General features: G+C 35.1%; 1 protein-coding gene across 1 annotated transcript in view; it reads right to left on the minus strand.

The window, feature by feature from the left end:
- Positions 1–24,027, minus strand: part of usta (uronyl 2-sulfotransferase a) — an 85,421-nt gene that overhangs the window by 13,981 nt on the left and 47,413 nt on the right. Inside the window, exons 2-5 of the mRNA XM_073816559.1 lie at positions 18,927–18,970; positions 6,065–6,220; positions 857–936; positions 590–743 (exon numbers count right to left, since the gene is read on the minus strand). Coding sequence (XP_073672660.1) covers positions 590–743; positions 857–936; positions 6,065–6,220; positions 18,927–18,970 — 434 coding nt within the window. The remainder of the gene's footprint in view (positions 1–589; positions 744–856; positions 937–6,064; positions 6,221–18,926; positions 18,971–24,027) is intronic.

Below are 24,027 nucleotides of genomic sequence, written 5' to 3' on the forward strand. Positions count from 1 at the left end.
ATTTATGTTTTATGAATAACAGATATGAGCCATAACTCTGTCACAATCCTTAGTCAACTGATGTAATTCTTCCGGCAGTGCCAAGTTTTCATATGATTGTCTTGATTTTCAGTATTCATGTTGTTGTTTTTTTCCCTTAAATCCAAATCAGAGGTTGAAGCATTTAGCAATGCAACTGACTTAGCATGACTAATCAATTCCTGAACGTTCTGTTCTCATTGTCTGAGCTAATTTCCAAACGTACAGCCAGACTGTTGCACTCCCTTCGACAAACAATCATTGTGCAATAAATTCATTTTTTTAAAGGAAATACAGTCCTCAAGTCAAGCCACTTGTTTGCTATGTAAACTAAAGTATAGCTCCTCCTATCTGTTTGAATAGATAAATTACTAGTCGTATGTAGCTTGGTTGCAACACACTGAACTACAGTCAGTCCTTCACATCACCATTTAAATGTTTATGTTTGGACTTGTGCTGATTGAGAATGATTGCATCCTTAGAGTAAACAACATAGACATGACTGAAAATAGCACAAAACAATAAAGAAACAGGAATTAGGAGAAAGGGAAGGGAAGAAATAGCCTCTGACCAGATATCTCTCATCATCTTTCATCTGGGGTGTGCGGATCAAGTGATTCTGCTCTCCTCTCCAGTCCCCAAAACGACGAAAAAAGTAATTGGAGAGGAAACGGTTAATGGGATCCCTGATGATGTTTATGTAGACAGGCTGCTCTATCCTAAATCTGAGAAAGAAAGAGACAAAGAGAATAAGCACTCAATTGTTCACTAATTTGTCTGTGCTTTTATTTTGGACTTGAACAGATACATTTAGATAAATAATTCTGGATTTGCTTACCTTGTGAAATTGAGAAAATGAACATGTCTGGTGTACAAAAAAGGCTGCGGAATAGTGCTAATGTTTCTCATCAAATCCACCTGGCAAAAAATCAACACAAATAATCAAAACACATGTTACCATCCATCAACATCTCTTTATCCAACAATGCTGACAATTTAACAAAACAAAATAGCAATGTGCTGCAACAAGTTACAATTGCAGAGAAGCAATTCAAAGTTACACTGCAGAAAATGCTTTTCTTACTTAGATTTTTTGTCTTGTTTCCAGCCAAAATATCAAAATATTCTTAAATCAAGAAGGATTTTCTAGACAAGTAAAAATTATTGTCAAGTCAAAATTAAGTGCGTTTTTGCTTGAAACAAGCAAAATAATCTGCCAGTGGGGTAAGAAAAATAACCTTTTTCTGTTTGAAATAAGATTTTTTTGCTTACCCCATTGGCAGGTTATTTTGCTTGTTTTAATTCTAATTAATTGTCACTATTTTTTTCTGAAACAAGAAAATTATCTTTACTTGTCTAGAAAATCCTTCTTGATTTAAGAATTTTTAGATATTTTGGCTGGAAACAAGACAACAAATCTAAGTAAGAAAATCATTTTTTAAGGGCACAGCCTCTATCTGGTAATAAAAAAAATAATTTTTACAAAAAAAATAATGTAACCACCAGAAGCATACTGTATGCTGAATGAAATGTAATTACTGTATACTGTAAATTACATAATTAGACATACAGTTGAGGTCAAAAGTTTACATACACCTTGCAGAATCTGCAAAATATGAAAGAGGGATCATACAAAAATTATTTTTTATTTAGTACTTACCTGAATAAGATATTTAAAAAACGATGCATTATGTTCCAGGGGTGTAAACTTTTGAACAGAATGAAGATGTGTACATTTTTCTTATTTTTTTCCATTTAGTACTGCCCTTCAGAAGCTACAGAAGATACTAACATGTTTCCCAAAAGACAAAATAAGTGAAATTTACCATGATCTTCAAATTCAAAAAGTTTTCACCCCCAGCTCTTAATGCATTGTGTTTCCTTCTGGAGCATCAGTGAGCATTTGAACCTTCTGTAATAGTCCTCAGTGTGAAAAGATGGGTCTTATAATCATACAGACATTGTTGGAAAGGGTTTAAATACACAAAAATGTTGAAAAATCACAGAATTTGTGGGACCTGAAGCATTTTTCTGAAGAACAACTCATGAACAACTATCACTTAACAAAAAAACACAGCTGTGGATCATTCAGGTAACAACACAGTATTAAGAATCAAGTGTATGTAAACTTTGTAAAACGGGGTCATTGTTTTTTCTATATGTAAACATATTTTATGTAAAATATCTTATTCAGGTCAGTACTAAATAAATAATAGCATGCATTTTATATGATCCCTCTATTTGGTAAAATAATTAACATTTTGCCAATTCTGCAAGGTGTATGTAAACTTTTGACCTCAACTGTAACTACAGTCTGTATACAGCATATGAGAACACAACTACATCCCATGTGTGCTACACTTTCTTCAGTTGCTACAAAACAATAAGTCTTCAGACACAACAGTGGATCCGTTAAAAAAATTAAACCATGACTGCAAAAAACATTGCAAACAGACCTCATCTCAGTTTCAGAATCACACACACCAAGGAAACATTCCTCAAGTGGAAGGTGCGTGGTGCAGTGGAAAGTTATTAGGTCATCTGATGAGGCTGACTTTTCATTACCTTAATGTTTCCTAATGAGGGCCAGCTGGGGCCCCAGTCAGCTCTGATAGAGCCCATGTGTCCCCAAATGCATGTTACAGTCTCTAAAAACATACACACACATGCATAAGGAAACTTAACAATCTCTTTTACAGATCACCATATGAAGAGCGGGATGGCGTAATGTTAGTCTGATGTGCCAGGACGGTGTGTAGAGTGCAGCTTCCTGTAGCGCTCAACAATAGGTTCCAGAAGTTTCCAGTTTGGAAAAGACCACCATTGAGATTTCAAAAACTAAACCTCTTTATGCCCCTCCCTCTCTTAACCCAAAACTCCATCAAACAACTAACCACACTGTAACAAGAGCTTTGCTCAAGCGTCAGTGCTTTATCAAACGCCAGGCACACAAAATCTGAAATAACCTAAGGTAGTGACATAATTTAATGAGATCACTTCCTGCTCTGTAAATGGTTATATGGGCACACAGATGGCCATACACTGTAGTAATGATAAAAAAGGTGTTGGTAGGGCCACATCATAAGTAACACCTTGGGTTGCGTAAACGGTCAGTGGTTTGGTGCACTGAGGCTAATTAAAAATATCTTATTAGAATGACATGATGGAACTTCGCCATTTGCGTTCCATGAAGGGAAAGTCAGTCATACAGGTTGCAATAATGTGGGTGAGTAAATTATATTAATTTGAAGTTGACAATTTTAATTTAGTGCAAACTATCAATTTAATACCTAAACCTTTTTCTACACAATCACATAACGTGAACATTATGAGGAGATTCATTTGTTCTCGTCTCGTTGAAAGGGCGGTTAAAAACAGACTGAATGTTCCCTCTATACACACAAATAAACTTTCTGCTCTAAATGAGAGTTTTATGATCCTTATCCTGCAGTGACATTTGCATTTGTTTAGGAGACTGCGCAGATGCTCCAAGGCCACAAATAGGTAATCAGTCACAATCACAGCTGTCAGCCAGAGAAAACAAGGACTGGAAATGCACTTAATGCGCACAAGGAAAGTTATGCTAATTAAGGACAGAGCTGATGGGATAATTTTCCTAGCAAGGTTTGTTAGATGATTAAACTTCATTTCTGTATCAAAGATTTTAAATACTTGTTTTATTAAGTAATTTAATCAGTTCATTAAAAAAAACACTATCAGTCAAAAGTTTTCACTGGATAAATCAATTATATGGAATGAGGCCTCTATTTTATCCGGAAGCATGAAATGAAGTTAACAATGTATTAATGGTGGATTTGCTTATTACAAATATACAGCTTTTTTGCTTTACCAGATGTCGATTAACCTGCAAAATGCTGGAAGTGGTGCATTCCACAGATGAGAATCCATGAAAAGCATTATTAGACTGTTTCATAAGGATGCACAAAATATTAAAACCATATAAAAATCATAATAAAGCATAGTACTATTGTGAATTCACAACGGCTGCAAAAAAATTTTTTTTACTGCAAGCTGCATACAAAAACAAAATAAAATCAGATTACTCAATTAATTATCAGAATAATCGTCCAATTACTCAATCGGTCAATTATTATTAAATAAATTATTATTGCCTCATTGCTATTATATATGTATTTGAAGTCATTTTAAAATATATTGTTCACGTAAGTCTATTTTTATTGCCACAAAAAAAAAAATCTGATTACTTGATTAATCATCAGAATAATCGACCGAATACTTAATTGGTCAATTACTAGTAAACCAATAATTATTGCCTCATTCCTATTCTATATGTTTTTGAAGTCATTTTAAAGTCTATTGTGTGGTTAGGTCTATTTTTATTTCCACAAAAAATAAAAAAATAAAATAAAATCAGATTCCTCGATTAATTTTCAGAATAATCGTCAGATTACTCAATCGGTCAATTATTATTAAACCAATTATTTTTGCCTCATTGCTATTATATATGTATTTGAAGTAATTTTAAAGTCTATTGTTTGCTTAAGTCTAATTTTATTGCCACAAAAAAAAATCTGATTACTTGATTAATTATCAGAATAATCGACTGATTACTCAATCGGCCAATTATTATTAAACCAATTATTTTTGCCTCATTGCTATTATATATGTATTTGAAGTAATTTTAAAGTCTATTGTTCGCTTAAGTCTATTTTTATTGCCACAAAAAAAATCTGATACTCGATTAATTATCAGAATAATCGACTGATTACTCAATCGGCCAATTATTATTAAACCAATTATTTTTGCCTCATTGCTATTATATATGTATTTGAAGTAATTTTAAAGTCTATTGTTCGCTTAAGTCTAATTTTATTGCCACAAAAAAAATCTAATTACTTGATTAATCATCAGAATAATCGACCAAATACTCAATTGGTCAATTATTAGTAAACCAATAATTATTGCCTCATTGCTATTCTATATATTTTTAAAGTCATTTTAAAGTCTATTGTTTGCTTAGGTCTATTTTAATTGCCACAAAAAAAAAATCTGATTACTCAATTAATTATCAGAATAGTCGACAGATTACTCAATCGGTCGATTATTAATAAACCAATAATTATTGCCTCATTGCTGTTATGTATTTGAAGTCATTTTAAAGTCTATTGTCTGCTTATGTCTTTTTATTGCCACAAAAAAATCTGATTACTCGATGAATTGTTAAAGTAATCGTTAGTGACAGCCCTAGTGTGAAATAATTGTGGATCATTGTGATGTTTTTATCAGACTTTCATTCTGACAGCACCCATTCATTGCAAAGGATCTATTTTTAAAATATCTCCTTTGGTGTTCTAGAGAAGAGAGTCAGGTTTGGAATAGCAGAACATACAAAAAATATAACACTTTCATTGGCTGTTATCCACCCGCTCTCTATCTGTGTGGACATACACCAGCGTTCAGAACAGTTAGTTTTTCTGATGGCAATGAAACCTGAATGTGTTTCTAAGCTTACCACTGTAAACACACACATTTAATATTAGCTTTGAGTATTTACTGTACATCTAACCAGTTTACCCTATGAATAATGTATCACTCACATAATCATTTTACTCAAGAAAGCCCCATAATGTCCTGAAAGAATTATGAGTGTACTCCTGTATATGGATAGATTTCCAGTGAAAAAGTTTTCACATTAGTCACTTTTATTTCACGCTCCCATTCAACAAAAGTATATGAGTGTTATTTAATTTGCTTATTTATTTTAGCTTTTCATAGGTTGAGTTTAGCAGTGTGGAGGTGTGACGGCCTGACTCGACCCAAACGGGATGACAGAATGTTTTCTTTTCCTCTCCACAAGGGAGGAAACTGTGTATTTTTCTCCACAATGAGTGCCATTCGGATGTGTTTCATTGCTGCTGGCATTCAGCGAGCATTTCCCTTGGCAAACACTTTTATTTAATCACATCAGCAAGTTTTCATCATAGTATGCTTTTTATCTTGCTTTGCAATTTCTCAGAAGCGTTAATTGCCTTGTACACACAAACACACACACCCATCCACTGACCTGCTCATGCTTTGTGAGTCTAGTTTTGTTATGGATGTCAGAGGACACCAGGTTAAACTGGTGCTTTTCCGCCAGAATTCTCAGCAGCAGGACGACTGTCCGACTTCCACACTTGCCGACCCTGTTGTAGATCACCTGACTTGGGAATGGCAGCTCCTAGACAAACAGACATTAAAACACATAGTTATTAGGAAGAACAAAAAACAAAAAAGGCAACAGTATTGAAATTTTGTCCAGTTCTGACTGACATTTTTATATTTTGTTCAATTACTGTTAGTGCTGGATGATATGGAAGCCCGTTTCTGCCACTGAATAAAAAGTAAAAAAGATTATTGTGACTTATATCTCACAATTTAATCTTTTTTTTCTCAGAATTGCATGATATAAACTCGCAATTGCGAGAAATAAAGTCAGAATTGGCAGATTAAAATCTTTCAAATCTACCTTTTTTCTTGCAATTGTGAGTTTATATCTCGCAATTCCGCCTTTTTTCTCGCAATTCTGAATTGCGAGTTATAAAGTCCAAATATGTTCTCAGAATTGCGAGTTTAAAACTTACAATTCAGAGTTAATAACTTGCAATTGTGTGTTAAAAAGTCAAAATTGTGAGATATAAACAGTTCTGGAAAAAAAAAAGTCAGAATTGTGAGTTTATATCTCACAGTTCTGAAGAAAAAAGTCAAAATTGTGAGTTTATATCTCGCAATTCTGACTTTTTTTTCTCACAATTCTGAATTGAGAGTTATAAAGTCCAATTTTGAGGGGAGAAAGAAGACTGATACATTCTCAGAATTGTGAGTTTAAAACGTACAATTCAGAGTTGATAACTTGCAATTGTGTGTGAGAAAGTCGGAATTGTGAGATATAAATAATTCTGGAAAAAAAGTCAGAATTGTGAGTTTATATCACACAATTCTGACTTTATAATTCGCAATTGGGAGTTTATATCTCACAATTCTGAGGGGAAAAAAAGTACAAATTGTGAGTTTGTATCATGCAATTCTATGAAAAAGTCAGAATTGTGAGAAAAAGGTTTTATTCAGTGACGGAAACGGCTTTCATAGGATGATGACGAAAGCTAAAAGAAAGAAAGAAAGAAAGAAAGAACTCCAACTCTGAATAATTTAGTCAGATATTTAAAAAATTCAACCAACTGAAAACTTGAGAAAAATCTGTAACAAGTATGTTTAATACTTATGAATAGTAAGACACTACCTGTGTTTTTACTAAAGTACTGTATATTTAAATGAGTGTACAGGACAGGAACAATCCCTCTGGAATATCCTGGGGTTAAGTGTCCCGCTCAACAACACAATGGTGATACTGTAGCTCAGGTGTGGGACTAAACGCCAACACTACCATAAGAATGATTCCTCAAGAGAGAGTCAGAGGAAATTTGTAAATTCCTAGACGAACATCCAGTGTGGAAGGAGGAACGGAATTCCCTGTAGGCCAGCATCCTAGATGAAACTGGGGTTTGGAGAGCTTCTTTATCCCCTGTGTATGTGTGTTTGTGTGAGAAATGCTCCTGAGAGAAACCATTCGTGTCAAATACAGTGTGACAGGATGTTTTGTGTTTCTGTTTTTTAACTTGACTATAATAGTCACTCTTGCTTTTATTTAGGTCTGTAAACACTAGCTAAACAAGACCCCCCCATGCCTTTCATTATTCGTTCTCTCTCAGTATCACACTCCATAGTGTGGAACAGCATGCTCCCAAAACAACAAATACAGTTCAAGGTTCCAGAGAATGCTCTCTTTTTTTTTTTACACCATGCGCACACACACTAAGAGGCCTTGTGTGAGCCCAGCTGCCTTGCTAATTCTCCCCCATCCCGTTTTCCTTCACTCAATCTCCATTTCCCTCCCTCACTGGACATTTATTCCTTTCTCGCTCTTCTTCTTCCCCTTGAGTAATATGAAGATAATCACACTTCTGCATTTCATCTCTTAGCTCATTATTACTCTGAGGAAATGTCCATCTGTATACGCCTTCATTCTATTCTACTGCTAAATAAATGCTTCCTCCAATTTTTAGATTGTTCTTTTTCAGCAGCCATTTATAGATGCATTATATCTACACCATTCAGAATTTTGGGGTCAGTAAGTTTTTTTTTTTTAAATCCTATTATTTAGCAAGTATGCATTGAATTGATCAAAAGTGAAAGTAAAGTGAAAAAAAAATCAAATAAATGCCATTCTTCTCAGATTTCCCTTCATCAAAATTAACCCTGAAAAAAGTATCACGGTTTCTACAAAAATGTTTAACAGCACAACAGTTTTGATAATATGAAATGTATCCTGAGCACCAAATCAAGATATTAGGCTGATTTCTGAAGGATCATGTGACAAAGAAGACTAGAGTAATGGCTGCTGAAAATTTAGCTTTGCCATTACAGCAATAAATTGCATTTAAAATATACTGAAATAAAAACAGTAATAATACATATTTCAAATAGTTAGGTTTTACTAGGGCTGTCATTCGATTAAAATGTTTAATCTAATTAATTACATGATGTGTCGATTAATTCATCTAATTAATCGCAAAATAAATTTGACTGAAAATACCCACAAAAGATTATTTAAAGCTATTTTTGTGTTAAATGAGAAAGTATCAAGTAGACATTACAAATTAGCTTTAAAAAGAAACATTTTATTAGATTTAACATAAAATTAATTATACATAAACATTTAGGCTACAACGGCCTAACAAACTATGGAACAGAAGAAAAGAAGATAATTTAAAAAACATCTCAGTATTTTCGTTCATACAAAGAAAGTCAAACCAGCTTTGTTACCAACAGTCTTCAAAGTACTTTATTTTATGTTCCACAAAGAAAGGTTCGAATTTAAAACTTTGAAACAACATTAGGGTGAATAAATGACAGAAAACATTTTTGGGGGTGAACTACCCTTAATGTTTTATTATTATTATTATTATTATTTTTTTTTTTTTAATGAAATTATACTCTAAATAAGAAACTAAATTTGCCAGCAGGTGGTGGTAAATGTCTTTATGAGTCATTCATTCGATTAGTTCAAACGGCTGATTCATTCAGGAATGAAGTAAATGGCTCTGTTTATGAATGGGCCTTTGAAACATTGATTCACATGAATCGTTCAAAACGCGCAATTCATTTCATTGCACAACTGCATTTAGAGAGTTGTTGCCCTGCATTATATCGGTCAACAGTCAACTCTATTAAATATAAGATGATGTACAGGTCTGGGGGCAGGGCCAGTGCGTTAACTGCATTCAAATATTTTAATTGCGTCATTTTTCATAACTAATTAAGTTAACACGTTAAACTGACAGCCCTAGTTTTTACTGTATTTCTGATCAAACAAATCAAATAAAGATACAAAAAAAAAACTTTTAAATGACCTCAAACTTTCGAACGGTTGTGTAGATTTATGGATTTAGCAGCAGCTTTTACCCAAAACAATTCACAATGCATTAAATCGTAAGTTGTGATCTTGATGTCACTTGCATACATTACCAGTTGATTTACAGATGCTGGTAGAGGCTACTTGTACAGTGATAAATCTAAATCTGAAATACTTTGCTGCTGCATTTTTGTAGTATGTTTGAATGTGGAGCTCTTCATAAATCTGTAAACATCTTTGCATAGTTGGTGTGCTTATAAACTCTGAGCTTGTTTTTCCACAGCTGTGAGATGTTAAAACTGGTTGCTATCATTGCTGGCTTGGGGTCTTTTAGTAACTGCGGGGGTTTTAGCTACTAAAGTCTTTCCCAATCTGTACTGATCCACACTAAACATTATTACCTAGGAAAATAGTGAAGACAGGGGTCCTAGTAGAAAGGAGATGATTTATACAAATGCACACATTGAACTGGACTTTGATTACATTACTTTCACATTCAGGAAGTCATATTTTCCAAATGTTTTACTCTGAGCTTTATATATACATTTTTATATATATACACATGCCAACCACATTCTTGTGCACACCTGTCTCTAGGGTAAGACATCTTTTAAATTTGATGTTAATATCACTTGTGAGGGGATTCTGTATATAGATATATATATATCAGTGGTGTGAAGTGGTGTTTTGAAATGAGGAGGCTTTTTTTAATCAAATGTAAATTCATGTCCCTGTCACATTTTCTTGGTTAAATAAACATTACGTACACTAACAGAAAAAGAAAATAAATCTATTTTATATTTTTACATTAACAATGTAATCCATATTCTATTTATTAAAGCCAAGTATAAATCTCAACGAGTTAGTGTTTTTAAGCTTTTTTCATTTATTCCAAAATAAAATAACTCAAGGCAGTAACAATTTAAATATATCTTATTTGTACACTTATGTTCAGCTATTCTTTTTAACAGATAACTTTTAACTATTTTTTTAATTTTTTTAATCATCATTCATTAAAGCTTGGTAAATATTGATCACAGACACAGAGATCTACTTTAAATTTCACCAAGTTGATTACTCACTAAAAACTCCCACAAATTATGTTTTTATGCCATTGTAAGTCTCTTTTTAATGTTTCATTCTGTAATAGAGGCGTTGTTTTATTTTTGTACTACAAATTCTTTTCTCATATTTCTCATATTTTGAGGAGACACTACCTCCCTTGCTTCCTCGGAGGGAACACCCAAAGCAAATGAGGCTAAAGCAAACATAGTTTATCTCTTATTAAATCATATCAAGCTTAAACACTATAATTAAATATGGGTCTGTTTGAGTCTCTCTGTTTCTGGACAGCTGCTGATGCACACAGTCTCATCTTTGTCTGTCTTTGTGGCTCAGAGTCAAAAATGAGCTTTAGTCTTACACAGACCAGTGAAAAAAAACTCTTTTGTTTTCCTGTTATATATAGCTAAAAAAATAAACGAACTACACAGCTTTATGTAAATAATTACAATTAACTGCACCTAACAATAACATTTATTTGCAATTAATTGTAGTAAGTAATTAATTGTAATTATTGTGAGATTTTTGTTTACACAAGGAGTCTGAAGAAACTAAACAAACTGAGACAGAACTGTGGCAACACCTCCAAGATGCTTCAAGAGACTTACCTGCAAAGCTACCTGAAAAACTATGCGCAAGTGCACCTATAGGGCAAAAGGATGGTTACACCAAATGTTTATTTAAGTAAGTTAATTGATAAAGAAAATCTATTTGTGACATTATTTTTGACAGCATTCTCATTTTACAGAATTTTTACAGTGCCTAAAACTTTTAACAGTACTGTAGCTTTGCAAGTAGGTTTCTTGAAGCATCTTGGAGACACTGCCAGAGTTCTTCTGGATTTAGTTTGTCTTAGTTTGTTCTGTTTCTTCTTGTCATTCCAGACAGATTGGATGATGGTGTGATCAGATCTTTGTGTGTAGCACTGGCTGTTGTCAAACTCCTTGTGCAACCACAAATCTCACTGGATTATTACAATCAATGGCTAAATGAATGTTTGGAAATGTAAATTGCTATTTCCCACTGACACACTACAGCAAAAGAAGAAATAACTGACTTAAAACCATTTTTAGTGAAAATACTAGTGTTATAATAATTTTGGCCACCACTGTATTTTTATATACAGTCAGGTCCATACATATTTGGACATTGACACAATCCAAAATAATTTTGGCTCTGTATGCCACCAGAATAGAATTAAATTAAAACACCTGTTTTTGAAGCCAAACAATTGTCTGTTTTACTTGCATGCAGAGCTCCTTTGACTGCATGATGTGGGTTCAGAGCAACAGCTTTCAAATACAAATAGCACACTTAGAATCAACTCCAGACCTTTTACCTGCTTAACTGATGTAGAGAAAATTAAGGCATAGCCTACAACTGTCCATGAAACAGCTTTTCGAGTCAACTGTCGAATTACTTATGAACCCCTAAAAAAGGGGGGCGGTACATAATAAAGAGCTTTAATTCCGTAACTTTTTCTCAAATTTTGATGAGAATAAACTTAAATTAAAGTTCAGAGTGTTATATACAGTCAGGTCCATACATATTTGGACACTGATGCAATCCTCATAATTTTGGCTCTGTATGCCACCAGAATAGAATTAAATTAAAACAATCAAGATGAAATTGAAGTGCAGACTTTAAGCTTTAATTCGAGGGGTTGAACAAAAATCTAACATAAAATGCTTAGGAATTACAACCATTTTTAAACACAGTGCTCTCATTTTCAGGGGATCAAATGCAATTGGACAAATAAATATAATCATAATAATCATATAAAATAAAATTTTAAATATTTATAAATATTTTGTTGAGAATCAGTTGCAGGCAATTACTGCCTTAAGTCTGGAACTTATGGACATCATTAAAGACTGAGTTTCCTCCTTTGTGATGCTTTGCCAGGCCTTTACTGCAGCTGACTTCAGTTGTTGTTTGTGGGTCTTTCTGCCTTTAGTTTCCTCTTCAGCAAGTGGAAATGTTAAAATCAGGAGATTGACTTGGCCATTGCAGAATATTTCACTTTTTCACCTTCAAAAACTTTTGGGTTGCTTTTGCTCTCCGTTTTGGGTCATTGTCCATTTGTACTATGTACTATTTGTACTATATATTGTACTACGCCGTTCAATCAACTTTGCTGCATTTGGTTGAATCTCTGCACTCTCCAGGTCTGCACTCTCAACTCTTCATCCGGCTGCTTCTGTCACATCATCTATAAACACCAGTTACCAAGTGCCACCGAAAACTATGCATAATCATGCCATCACACTGCTCCATCATGTTTCACAGATGATGATGTATGCTTTGGATCATGAGCTGTTTCAAGTCTTCTCCATACTTTTGTCTTACTGTCATTCTGGTACAGGTTGATCTTAATTTCATCCATCCAAAGAATGCTTTGTTTTTTTAGATGTTTTTTTTGGCAAAGTCTAATCTAGCCTTGTTTGCACCTTGTGGTGAATCTTGATTGTAGACTTTGACAGTGACACGCCTACCACCTGGAGAGTGTTCTTCACTTGGCTGGATGTTGTGAAACATTTTTTCTTCATCATGGAGAGGATCATCTAATCATCCACCACTATTGTCCTCTGTGAACGTCCAGGCCTTTTTTATGTTGCTGAGCTCACCAGTGTGTTCTTCTTTTTCTCAGAATGTACCAAACTGTTGATTTGGCCACTCCTAAAGTTCCTGCTATCTCTCTGATGTATTTAGTTTGTTTTTGAAGCCAAACAATTGTCTGTTTTACTTGCATGCAGAGCTCCTTTGACCGCATAATGTGGGTTCAGAGCAACAGCTTTCAAATACAAATAGCACACTTAGAATCAACTCCAGACCTTTTACCTGCTTAACTGATGTAGAGAAAATGAAGGCATAGCCTACAACTGTCCATGAAACAGCTTTCGAGTCAACTGTCCAATTACTTATGAACCCCTAAAAAAGGGGGGAGGTACATAATAAAGAGCTTTAATTCCGTAACTTTTTCTCAAATTTTGATGAGAATAAACTTAAATTAAAGTTCAGAGTGTGCACTTTAAGCCCATATTTGTGACCCTGGACCACAAAACCAGTCTTAAGTCGCTGGGGTATATTTGTAGCAATAGCCAAAAATACATTGTATGGGTCAAAATTATTGATTTTTCTTTTATGTCAAAAATCATTAGGAAATTAAGTAAAGATCATGTTACATTAAGATTTTTTGTAAAATTCCTACTGTAAACTTATCAAAATGTAATTTTTGATTAGTAATATGCATTGTTAAGAACTTAATTTGGACAACTTTAAAGGTGATTTTCTCAGTATTTTGATTTTTTGCACCCTTAGATTCTAGATTTTCAAATAGATGTATCTCGGCCAAATATTGTCCTATCCTAACAAACTATACATCAATAGAAAGCTTATTTATTGAGCTTTCATATGATGCATATATCTCAGTTTTATAAAATTTAACCTTATGACTGGTTTTGTGGTCCAGGGTCACATTTAAGTAATATAACTTTTATCTGTGTTATTATTTTAGCTGTTGACCAAAACATATTCAACAGTAATATAATGAATATGGTTTTAAAGTGCACACTCTGAGTTTTAAAGGAGTAGTTCACTTTCAGAACAACAATTTACAGATAATGGACTCAATTTCTTTACGACTGAAGAAAGAATGTTTTTTGAGGAAAACATTTTAGGACTTCTCTCCATATAATGGACTTCTATGGTGCCCCCGAATTTGAACTTCCAAAATGCAGTTTAAATGCAGCTTCAAAGGGCTCTAAAGAAGGGTCTTATCTAGCGAAACGATCGTTTATTTTCTAAAAACATTTACAATTTATATACTTTTTAATCTCTACACAGAATACACACACAGCTAGACAAGATGAGAATTTGAGGTTAAAAAGTATATAAATTCTAATTTTCTTTAGAAAATAACCAATCGTTTTGCTAGATAAGACCCTTCATTCCTCGGCTGTGATCTTAGAGCCATTTGAAGCTGCATTGTGGAGGTTCAAACTCGGGGGCACCATAGAAGTCCATTATATGGAGAGAAATCCTGAAATGTTTACCTCAAAAACATAATTTCCTTACGACTTAAGAAAGGAAGACATGAACATCTTGGATGATAAGGGGGTTTATACATTATCTGTACATTTTTGTTCTGAAAGTGAACTACTCCTTTAATTTAAGGGTATTCTCATCAAAATTGGAGAACAGTTTAACGAATTACAGCTCTTTAATATGTACCTCCCCCTTTTTCAAAGACTGTAAGTAATTGGACAGTTGACCCAAAAGCGGTTTCATGGACAGTTGTGGGCTATTTCTTAATTTTTTTCTACATCAATTAAGCAGGTAAAAGGTCTGTTGATTTTATGTGTGCCATTTGTATATGGAAGCTGTTGCTCTGAACCCACAAAAAAGCTTTGCATGCAAGAAAAAAATAGACAACTGTTAGACTTCAAAAGCAAAAGAAATCCATCTAAGAGGTAGCAGGAACATTAGGAGTGGCCAAATCAACAGTTTGGTACATTTTAAGAAAAACAGAACACACTGGTGAGCTCAGCAACTTAAAAAGGCCTGGATGTTCACAGAGGACAACAGTAGTGTATGATCCTCTCCATGGTTAAGAAAAACTGTTTCACAACATCCAGCCAAGTGAAGAACACTATCCAGGAGGTAGGTGTGTCACTGTCACAGTCTACAATCAAGAGAAAACTTCACGAGAGAAAATACAGAGGGTTCACCACAAGGTAAACAAAGCAAACAAAGCCTGATTCGACTCCAAAAAAAAAAAAAAAAAACATCTAAAAAAGACCACTTCTGGAAAAGCATTCTTTGGATGACTGAAATTAAGATCAACCTGTATCAGAATGACGAGAATAAAAAAGTGTGGAGAATGCTTGGAACAGCTCATGATCCAAAGCATACAACATCATCTGTGAGATGAGCATGCATAACTTCCATTGGCATTGGGTGACTGGTGTTTATTGATGACGTGACAGAAGACAGAAGCAGCCGGATAAATTCTGAAGTGTATAGGGATATACTGTCTGCCCAGATTTAGTCAAATGGATCAAAGTTGATTATGTGGTGCTTCGTAGTACAAATGAATGATGACCCAAAACAGAATGCAACCCATGTCAACCTTCTGATCTCAACTTAATTGAGCTTGCATTTTACTCGCTGAAGACAAAACTAATGGCAGAAAGACCCACAAACAAACAACAACTGAAGTCAGCTGCAGTAAAAGCCTGGCAAAGCATCACAAAAGAGGAATCCCAGCCTTTAGTGATGTCCATGAGTTCCAGACTTAATGCAGCAATTGCCTGTAAAAGATGCTCAACAAAAGATTAAAAATGAACATTTTACTTATGATTATATTTATTTGTCCAATTACTTTTGAGCCCCTAAAAATGGGGGATCTGTGTATAAAAACGGTTGTAAATCCTTAGCTTTTTATATTTCTTTCATCAAAGTTGTAATAAAACCAAAACTGATTTTTTTAACCAAATTCAAATGTTAAATGTTGAGTACTATATACATGTATACACATACACACTTGCATACACACTTACAAATTCCCTGTTACTTTAACTCTGGTTTGTTTAAATAAGATTCTGTAAAATATAACATTTACTACGAAAGGTTCCCTTTGGCATTGCTAAACCCCTTCTAAAATACAATTTGCTACAGGATGATTATCAGAAATTGTTTTAACAAACCAGATGGTGTATTTAAAGCACTGCTCTCGTGAGGCAGGATATTACATATTGTAAAGAAAGATTTATTTTACAGTGGCATAGAGGTCTCTTGAGTGTATATTCAATGCAGGAAATGTCAGACCTTCCCTCTAGTTAGAAACAATAAAACACTGTTCAGTTTACGTTTGTGAGCTATTGCTAAAATTCACAAGAGTATTTTATGGGTGTACCCTCCTCTCCTGCTCTCCTCTGGACTCTTCTGTCACATTTGAGTGCAAAACACAGATCGTAATACTGTCAGTGAATCATTCCAGCATTCCAGAGTCTTTGAATCATTTGAACTCATTTCATAAAAGAGACACAAAAAACAAAGAGATGGAAAATAGCACATGTAGTGCTGAGAAACGAGATTATTTTTAACCACAAAACAGATTATAACACTGATTACAATCACAGTTCTAAATCATTTCAAATCTACAGGGAATTTAAATCAAGTGAATTTGGTTTCGCACAAGTAACAAGTGCTTTAAGACTCTCATCTTAAAACAACTGTGTCCTGTTACACATATAATGACTCGTTTTTCAACAAGTCTCTAAAAAAACCATAGACAGACCACAGTGATGGCTTCAACCCTACTATTATGAAACAGTTCCATCGTTCATCCTCTGAGTAAACCCAGCTGAGACTTTCACTGGGTTTAACCTCTTTTGCAGAGAGCATGTAATGACACTCCTCTTAAATCAAGTTGGTTCTTTCCGCTCATTCTATTACACTTTCTTTCTATAATCTGGACATCAGCACACTGAATAGTCACCCCGTAGGAAATGCTGATTAGATGAGCTGTCATGAGTGTGTGAGTTAACCCTTTGTTGACCCCAACAATTTTAAACATAAAAAAATATTTTAAAAAATTATTACTCATCTTTTATTTACATTTGAACAAAAAGTGGCATGCCCCTCATAGCCTTCTCAATAATCAATAGAAAAGCCTTTATTGGCTATTACAGCAATCAAACGCTTCCTATAATTGCTGACCAGCTTTTTGCATGTCTTCACTGGTATTTTTGCCCATTCATCTTTAGCGATGAGCTCCAACTCTTCCAGGCTGGAGGGTCTCATTGCCAACACCCTGATCTTTAGCTCCCTCCACAGATTCTCAATTCAATTTAAGTCAGGACTCTGGCTGGGCCACTGCAAAACGTTAATGTTTTTGTCTGCTAACCATTTCTTCACCACTTTTGCTGTGTGTTTTGAGTCGTTCTCGTGCTGAAATGTCCACTGGTGCCCAAGGCCAAGTTTTTCTGCAGACTGCCTGATGTTGTTGTTGAGAATTTTGATGTATTGCTCCTTTTTCATGGTGCCGTTTACTGTGATTAGGTTCCCCCCAGGTTCCACCCCAAAACATGTTTGACAGTGGGTTGAAGGCTTCTCCTTTTTTATGCCAAATGAAGGCTACATCACTGTGGCCAAACAATTAAATTTTTGTTTCATTTGACCATAAAACAGAAGACCAGAATTCTTCTTCTTTGTCCAGATGAGCATTTGCAAAGGCCAAGCGGGCTTTTGTGTGCCTTATCTGGAGAAGTGGTGTCCTCCTTGGTCAGCGTCCATGGAACCCAGCGGTGTGCAGTGTCCGTTGGTCTACCTTGAGATGTTGCCACCAGCAGAGCCCAGATTCATCAGGATGGTCTTGGTGGTGATCCTTGGATTCTTTTTTTACCTCTCTCACTATCCTCCTGGCCAGCACAGTTGTCACTTTTGGCTTCCGACAACGTCCTCTGAGATTTTTTACAGTGCAGAATGTCTCGTATTTTTTAATAATACTTTGTACTGTAGCCACTGGAACTTCAAAACATTTAGATATGGTCTTATAGCCCTTTCCTGACTTGTGAGCAGCCACAATGCGCAGCCGCAGGTCCTCAGTGAGCTCCTTTGTCTTAGCCATGACTGTCCACAAACCAGCAGCAGAGAGCTTCTGTTTTTCACCTGTTGAGTTGATTAAAACAGCTGTTCCCAATGAATCAGGGTAATTAGGATGCTTTAGAACAGCTTGGACTATTTGGAATGGTATAGAACTTTGGATTTTCCCATAGACTGTGACAGTATGCAAAGGGTATGAATAATTTTGAACATGCCACTTTTTGTTCAAATGTAAAATAAAAGCTTAGAAATATTTTTTTCCACAATGATGCCTCTTGTACATCGTCTTATTAACTTTTGGGAGAAACCTGTGTCATTTCCGGTCAAAAAAACTTGTTGAATAAAAGTAACTTTAAATCAGAATTTGCCAGGGGTATGAATAATTTCGGGCTTGACTGTGCATATATAAAATAAAATTAATATTTTGAATAAATAGCATGTTTTACCAGGCAGTAATATAAACTAATATAAACTAAAGTCTAATAAAACTCCCTGCAGTATGTACCATTCAAACTTCCTCTTTCATTAGCAAACACATAAACACAGGAAATAAAAGTGCATTCGTCAAACCATTTCATGAGACTGTTAAATGTGAATGTGTGACTATGTGTGTGACCTTACATTCACTGTGAAATCTGAGGAAATGAGTCTACAATAAACACCAAGTCTTGAAATGTTTTCCTCTAGTGTGAGAAGGCCAAAATAACAGGACAATTGCAGACAGGGATGTTTTGCGCAGTACATTATAAATTGAAGAAAAACAAGAGAGAGGAAAAATTGTTTGATATTGCATAAAACAACTTACCCTCGGTGTAGGAGGCCCGTGGTCGTCAACAAAAGTGGATTCTCCTGTAAAGAAAATTAAATGTTAGATTGAGCTGCTTACATAAAACATCTGTAATTTAGTAAATCATAAGCTTAGAGATGTAGACAAAACAAAATGTTTTAGTGCATTCTGTGAAAAACTGTATTTTGAAAATAGATCAGATTCAGCATCTGAGATGTATCAGTGCTGAAAATCGGCACGGGAGCCAGATGACATTCACTACAAGGAAAACGGGTTGTGTGTTTCTGTGGGTGTTTTGAGAGAGAGGCGGTCTCTTAATGCAACGTCTTCTGTGGTACAGTAGTGGCTAAAAAGGAGGAGACATTCTTTCATCTCAAACAAGGGTCTTTTTTTTAACCTCCACTCCAGATGGCAGGCTGGAGTGACTTGTGTTCTTCCTGTGTTAAAGGGACAGTTCACCCAGAATTTAAAATTCTGTCATCATTTACTTAACCTCAAGTTGTCCTAAACTGGTTTGGGTTTCTTTCTATTGTTGAACATAAAAGAAGATATTTTGAAAAATGTGGGCAACCAAACATTTTTTGGTCCCCATTGACTTCCATAGTACGAAAGAATAATAAGTCAATGGGAACCAGAAACTGTTTAGTTATCCATAATCTTCTATGTTCAGCAGAAGAAAGAAAATGCTACAGGTTTGGAACAACTTGAGGGTGAGTAAATGACGACAGAATTTTCACTTTTGGGTGAACTATCCATTTAAAGGGAAAGTTCGTCCAAGACATAATAATTCATCATTTACTCACCCTCATGTCTTTTCTCAAAACCTATATGACTCACTTGCTTTGGAACACAAAATCAAATATTTATAGCAGAAACATGAAAGCTGCTCTGTTCCATCCAATGAACAGCGACCATAGCTGTCTAGCTAGATTTTTAGTGAATTATAAACTACATTTTGGTCTGTTCCTCAAACAAACCATCATATGACTTTCGAAGACTTAAAGGATTAGTTCACTTCCAGAATAAAAAATTCTTGATAATTTACTCACCCCCATGTCATCCAAGATAGTCATGTCTTTCTTTCTTCAGTCAAAAAGAAATGGAGGTTTTTAAGGAAGACATTCCAGGATTTTTCCCCATATAGTGGACTTCAATGGGATCCAATGAGGTGAAGGTCCAAATGGCTGATTCAAAGGGCTCTACACGATCGCAACCGAGAAATAAAGGTCTTATCTAGCTAATCAGTTGGTCATTTTCTAAAAAAAATAAATAAATAATTTAATTGCTATACTTTTTAACCACAACCACAAACGCTCATCTTGCACTAGGCTCTGTGACGCACATGCGTGTCTTCACTCATTGCGTAGTCATGTTGGAAAAGTCATGCTTGGTTAGTTCTTCATCTGTGTACTTTGGTTCAGAAAGGTAGGGTGAAAAAAAAAATCCATCCCAACTTCAAAATCGCCTGACATTGTTGATTTACCTTTTTTGTAAAGGGTGTTTGAATTTCTTTGCATGTTCACTTTGTAAACGCTGGGTTGGTAGTTCTGCCAATGTCACACGTGACCTTTCCAACATGACTACGTGACGCGTGAAGTCAAGTATTAGTCGAGTATGAGTATTTGTGGTTAAAAAGTATATAGATTTTATACTGTTCTTAGACTGTTTCAATAGATAAGACTCTTATTCCTTGACTGGGATTGTGTAGAACCCTTTGAAACTGCATTGAAACTGCAATTTGGATGTTCAGTCCATTGGTCCCATTGAAAAAAAGTCCACTTTATAGAGAATAATCATGGAATGTTTTCTTTAAAAACCTTGATTTCTTTTCACTGAAGAAAAACAGACATGGAAATCTCAGATAACATAGGGATGAGCGAATTTTTTATTCTAGAAGTGAACTAAACTTTTAAAGAATATAGCTTTTATGGTGCTTTTTTGCCTTTTTGGAGCTAGTTTTTCCCTTTTGTGTTTCATGCAGGAATGACAGTCATACAGGCTTGGAATTGTATGAGGGTGAGTCAATAAAGACAGTATTTTCATTTGCACATGAAGGGACACTGCTCCTTTAATGCTTTCTGTTGTGCACTGGCTGTGTCTGTCTGCTAACTCATCCAGCAACACAGAGCTGCTATACTTCTCAGCCTATCTTCAGCTTTCTCAGTGTGAGGGTGAGTAAAAGAATAAGATATTCATAGACAAAGATCGATGCGTTCTCATCTTCTGAGCAAGAAGTCATAAATCACAAATGAATCACAACATAACAGAAGGTGACATGCAGAGCACAAACTACCGTACAACATACTGTTCCAGACTGATGGTTTCAGCAATATAACATCTTTCAATATGTGCCACACTATTTGCATCGTAAGAATGCTCACCTGAGGCATACATTTGTGGTCGGTACGACTTTTGAAATATGTTTTTGAAAAAAGTCACTTAAGCTCAACAAGGCTGCATTTATTTGATGAGAAATATATTTTAAAATGTAATTTATTCCTGTCATGCCAAAGCTGAATTTTCAGCATCGTTACCCCAGTCTTCAGTGTCACATGAACCTTCAGAAATCATTCTAATATGTTGACTTTGTGCTCAAGTAACACTTCTTTGTCCTAATATTATTGTTAAAAACAGTTTTGTGAAAACAATGATTCCTTTTTTTCCAGGATTCTTTGATTATTATTTGAAATAGAAGTTTTGTAACATTACAAAATGTCTTTAATGGTTTGATTTCAAAGCCCTGACCCCAAATCAAGGTCAAGGGGATCCAAAAGAGGTCTCATATCACATATCTCAGTTCCTCTGTAATCCATTACACAACCCCATGTTCCTATTTTAGTGGCTGCTGTCAGCACTGAGATCTTGTTTATAGGGCCCTATGTGTTCTAAACATGCAAACTATGTGCACACTATACTCATGGGGACTCATATGCTGCTGAGTGACACACAAGATTTGAAGAAGTTGATTCAGTCCACTCAACCACAGTCTATTCCTTACAAAATGAGGAACATCGCAAGCATTTTTTTATTTAATTAAAAAGATTATTAATTTGACTGCATTTTAAAGAGTTATGTTAAGTGCCTTTCAAATGGTTTGAAATAAAACATGAAACCAAAGTGGGGAAAAAGTGGTGAAAAATATGCATCACCTTTTCCTTTTTTTAGGATTCTGACGATTTCATGGTTTATCATGGTTCCTAAACTGTGCCTTTATATTAATCAGAATGCATGAAACAGCTGCAGAGCCATTTCGTTTTAATCACAATCCAAAAAACATGCTGTATATTATAGCATGTTCAGTTTATGTAAATTAGATAGTATAATTTAAAAATTTAAAGCTAAACAGAATAGTCTGACCTTAGCTTTGTGATATAATGCTACATAAAACATCTGAACGAAACAAAAACAGCAGACAGGCTGAATGAGAACACAAATTCACTCTGACAGCAGGTGGCGCTTATGGAACAGCAGCAATGCAGCGATTCCTTGGTTACTGCTGTAAACAAAGCAGTTTGTTTGCTTTAAGGCCCTGTTTACTAGTGGGTTTTTGTTTTAAAACAGCATTTTAAAATGAAAACTATCTTCGTCTACACTGGCATTTTCACTGTGTGTAAAAAACGATCTCCGTCTACACTACACAACCCGAAAATACATGTCATGACCATTTAGGCTGCATACACCATTAAGTATGTCTTATTTAAGATAGGTAACTGTAATAAACCTGACTGTTATTACTTCTGGTAACCAGTACTAGATAGATGGAAAGACAAAAGTGGTACATTTTCTACTGAATCCATTCTATACTGCTTTTAAAAGTGCCTATTTAGGCCTCAGAATGACCTTGTCCTAAAATGTACTTGTCACTACTTTCAGGATTACGCAGTTTGCGGGGGGCTTGCTTAATTATCCACTGAAAGCCCCAGTGCCCTGCTTACCCCCCACGATGGCACCCTCTGTCCAGGCTTTGGTCTCCATCTCACTTCATCTGATACTGGACCTTCATAACCCCTCAAAGCCAATTAGCACATCCACTAACTACCTATCCCAGCTACAGTCCTCTGGGGTCAGATTCCCAGACTCCAGAAGAGTCATTCAGGTCGCCAGGCTTGAAAATAATTGGAGACCAATGCAGTAGAACTGCTAAACGTAAACAGAGAACTTCTGCAATGATTAAATTGGGCCAGTTGCATGAAACAGAGAGTGGGTGAAGGCTGGAAAGAAATCAAACAGTGGTGCATTTCTGTCAACTTTGTTCATGGGTTGTGTTAAAGCCGATTCCAAGCTTGCTTTGGTTATGACAGGATCATTAATAACCTATAATTAAGACACAAAAAGTCATAATGACATTGATGGAAAAAGCCACTAACTTGGCATACTCGGCAGGAACATTCGAAAATAAAATGAATCGTTCACGTAAAAGTAGCCTTTTTTTGGCTCTTATAAAGCAAAACATTCTCTAAAATGGAACTTTCTCTACGCATCTGGCTTGGCTCAGGAATGCTGTTGTTTGTGCCGGAATTCCATAAACGTATGCTTTCGGCATGTAATGTTTAATTTGTGTTATGAAATTGGTGACTCTGTAAAGTATGGTTTAGAGATGAGGAGAGCCAGAAATACTCCAGAGACGAAGCAGAAAGCCGCACAAGGTCGACGGCTCAGTTGTTAGGTACTATGAAACACAAAAGCCGCTGGCTATTTTCATCCAGTCTCATTTTCAGATCACATCCTGTAATAATCTGTGACCGCAGGTAGAACATTCTTGAGACGTTTGAGCACTGAAGGACATTCTGAACGTGAAGATTAAAGAAAAAAACATCTGGCTTTGGCTCAACATTCTTGTAAACTCAAAGACTGATTCGATCTGATGTTAGGGAACAAGCAAGCCAACCATTGAAAGCAAACAATGTCAGTGTGAATCTGTTGTCGACTGATGGCCCTCAATGAAAAAAAATATTGACTTTTATAATGTTTAATACACTATTTTTGAACAGTAAGATTTTTAATGTTTTTACAGTCTCTTCTGCTCACCAAGCCTGCATTTATTTGATCCAATGTAAAGCAAAAACTAAATTAAATATTTTACTATTTAAAATAACTGTAAATGTAATTTATTCCTGTG

This window comes from Garra rufa, chromosome 13 (assembly GCF_049309525.1).
Source record: "Garra rufa chromosome 13, GarRuf1.0, whole genome shotgun sequence".
Taxonomy (NCBI): Eukaryota; Metazoa; Chordata; class Actinopteri; order Cypriniformes; family Cyprinidae; genus Garra; species Garra rufa.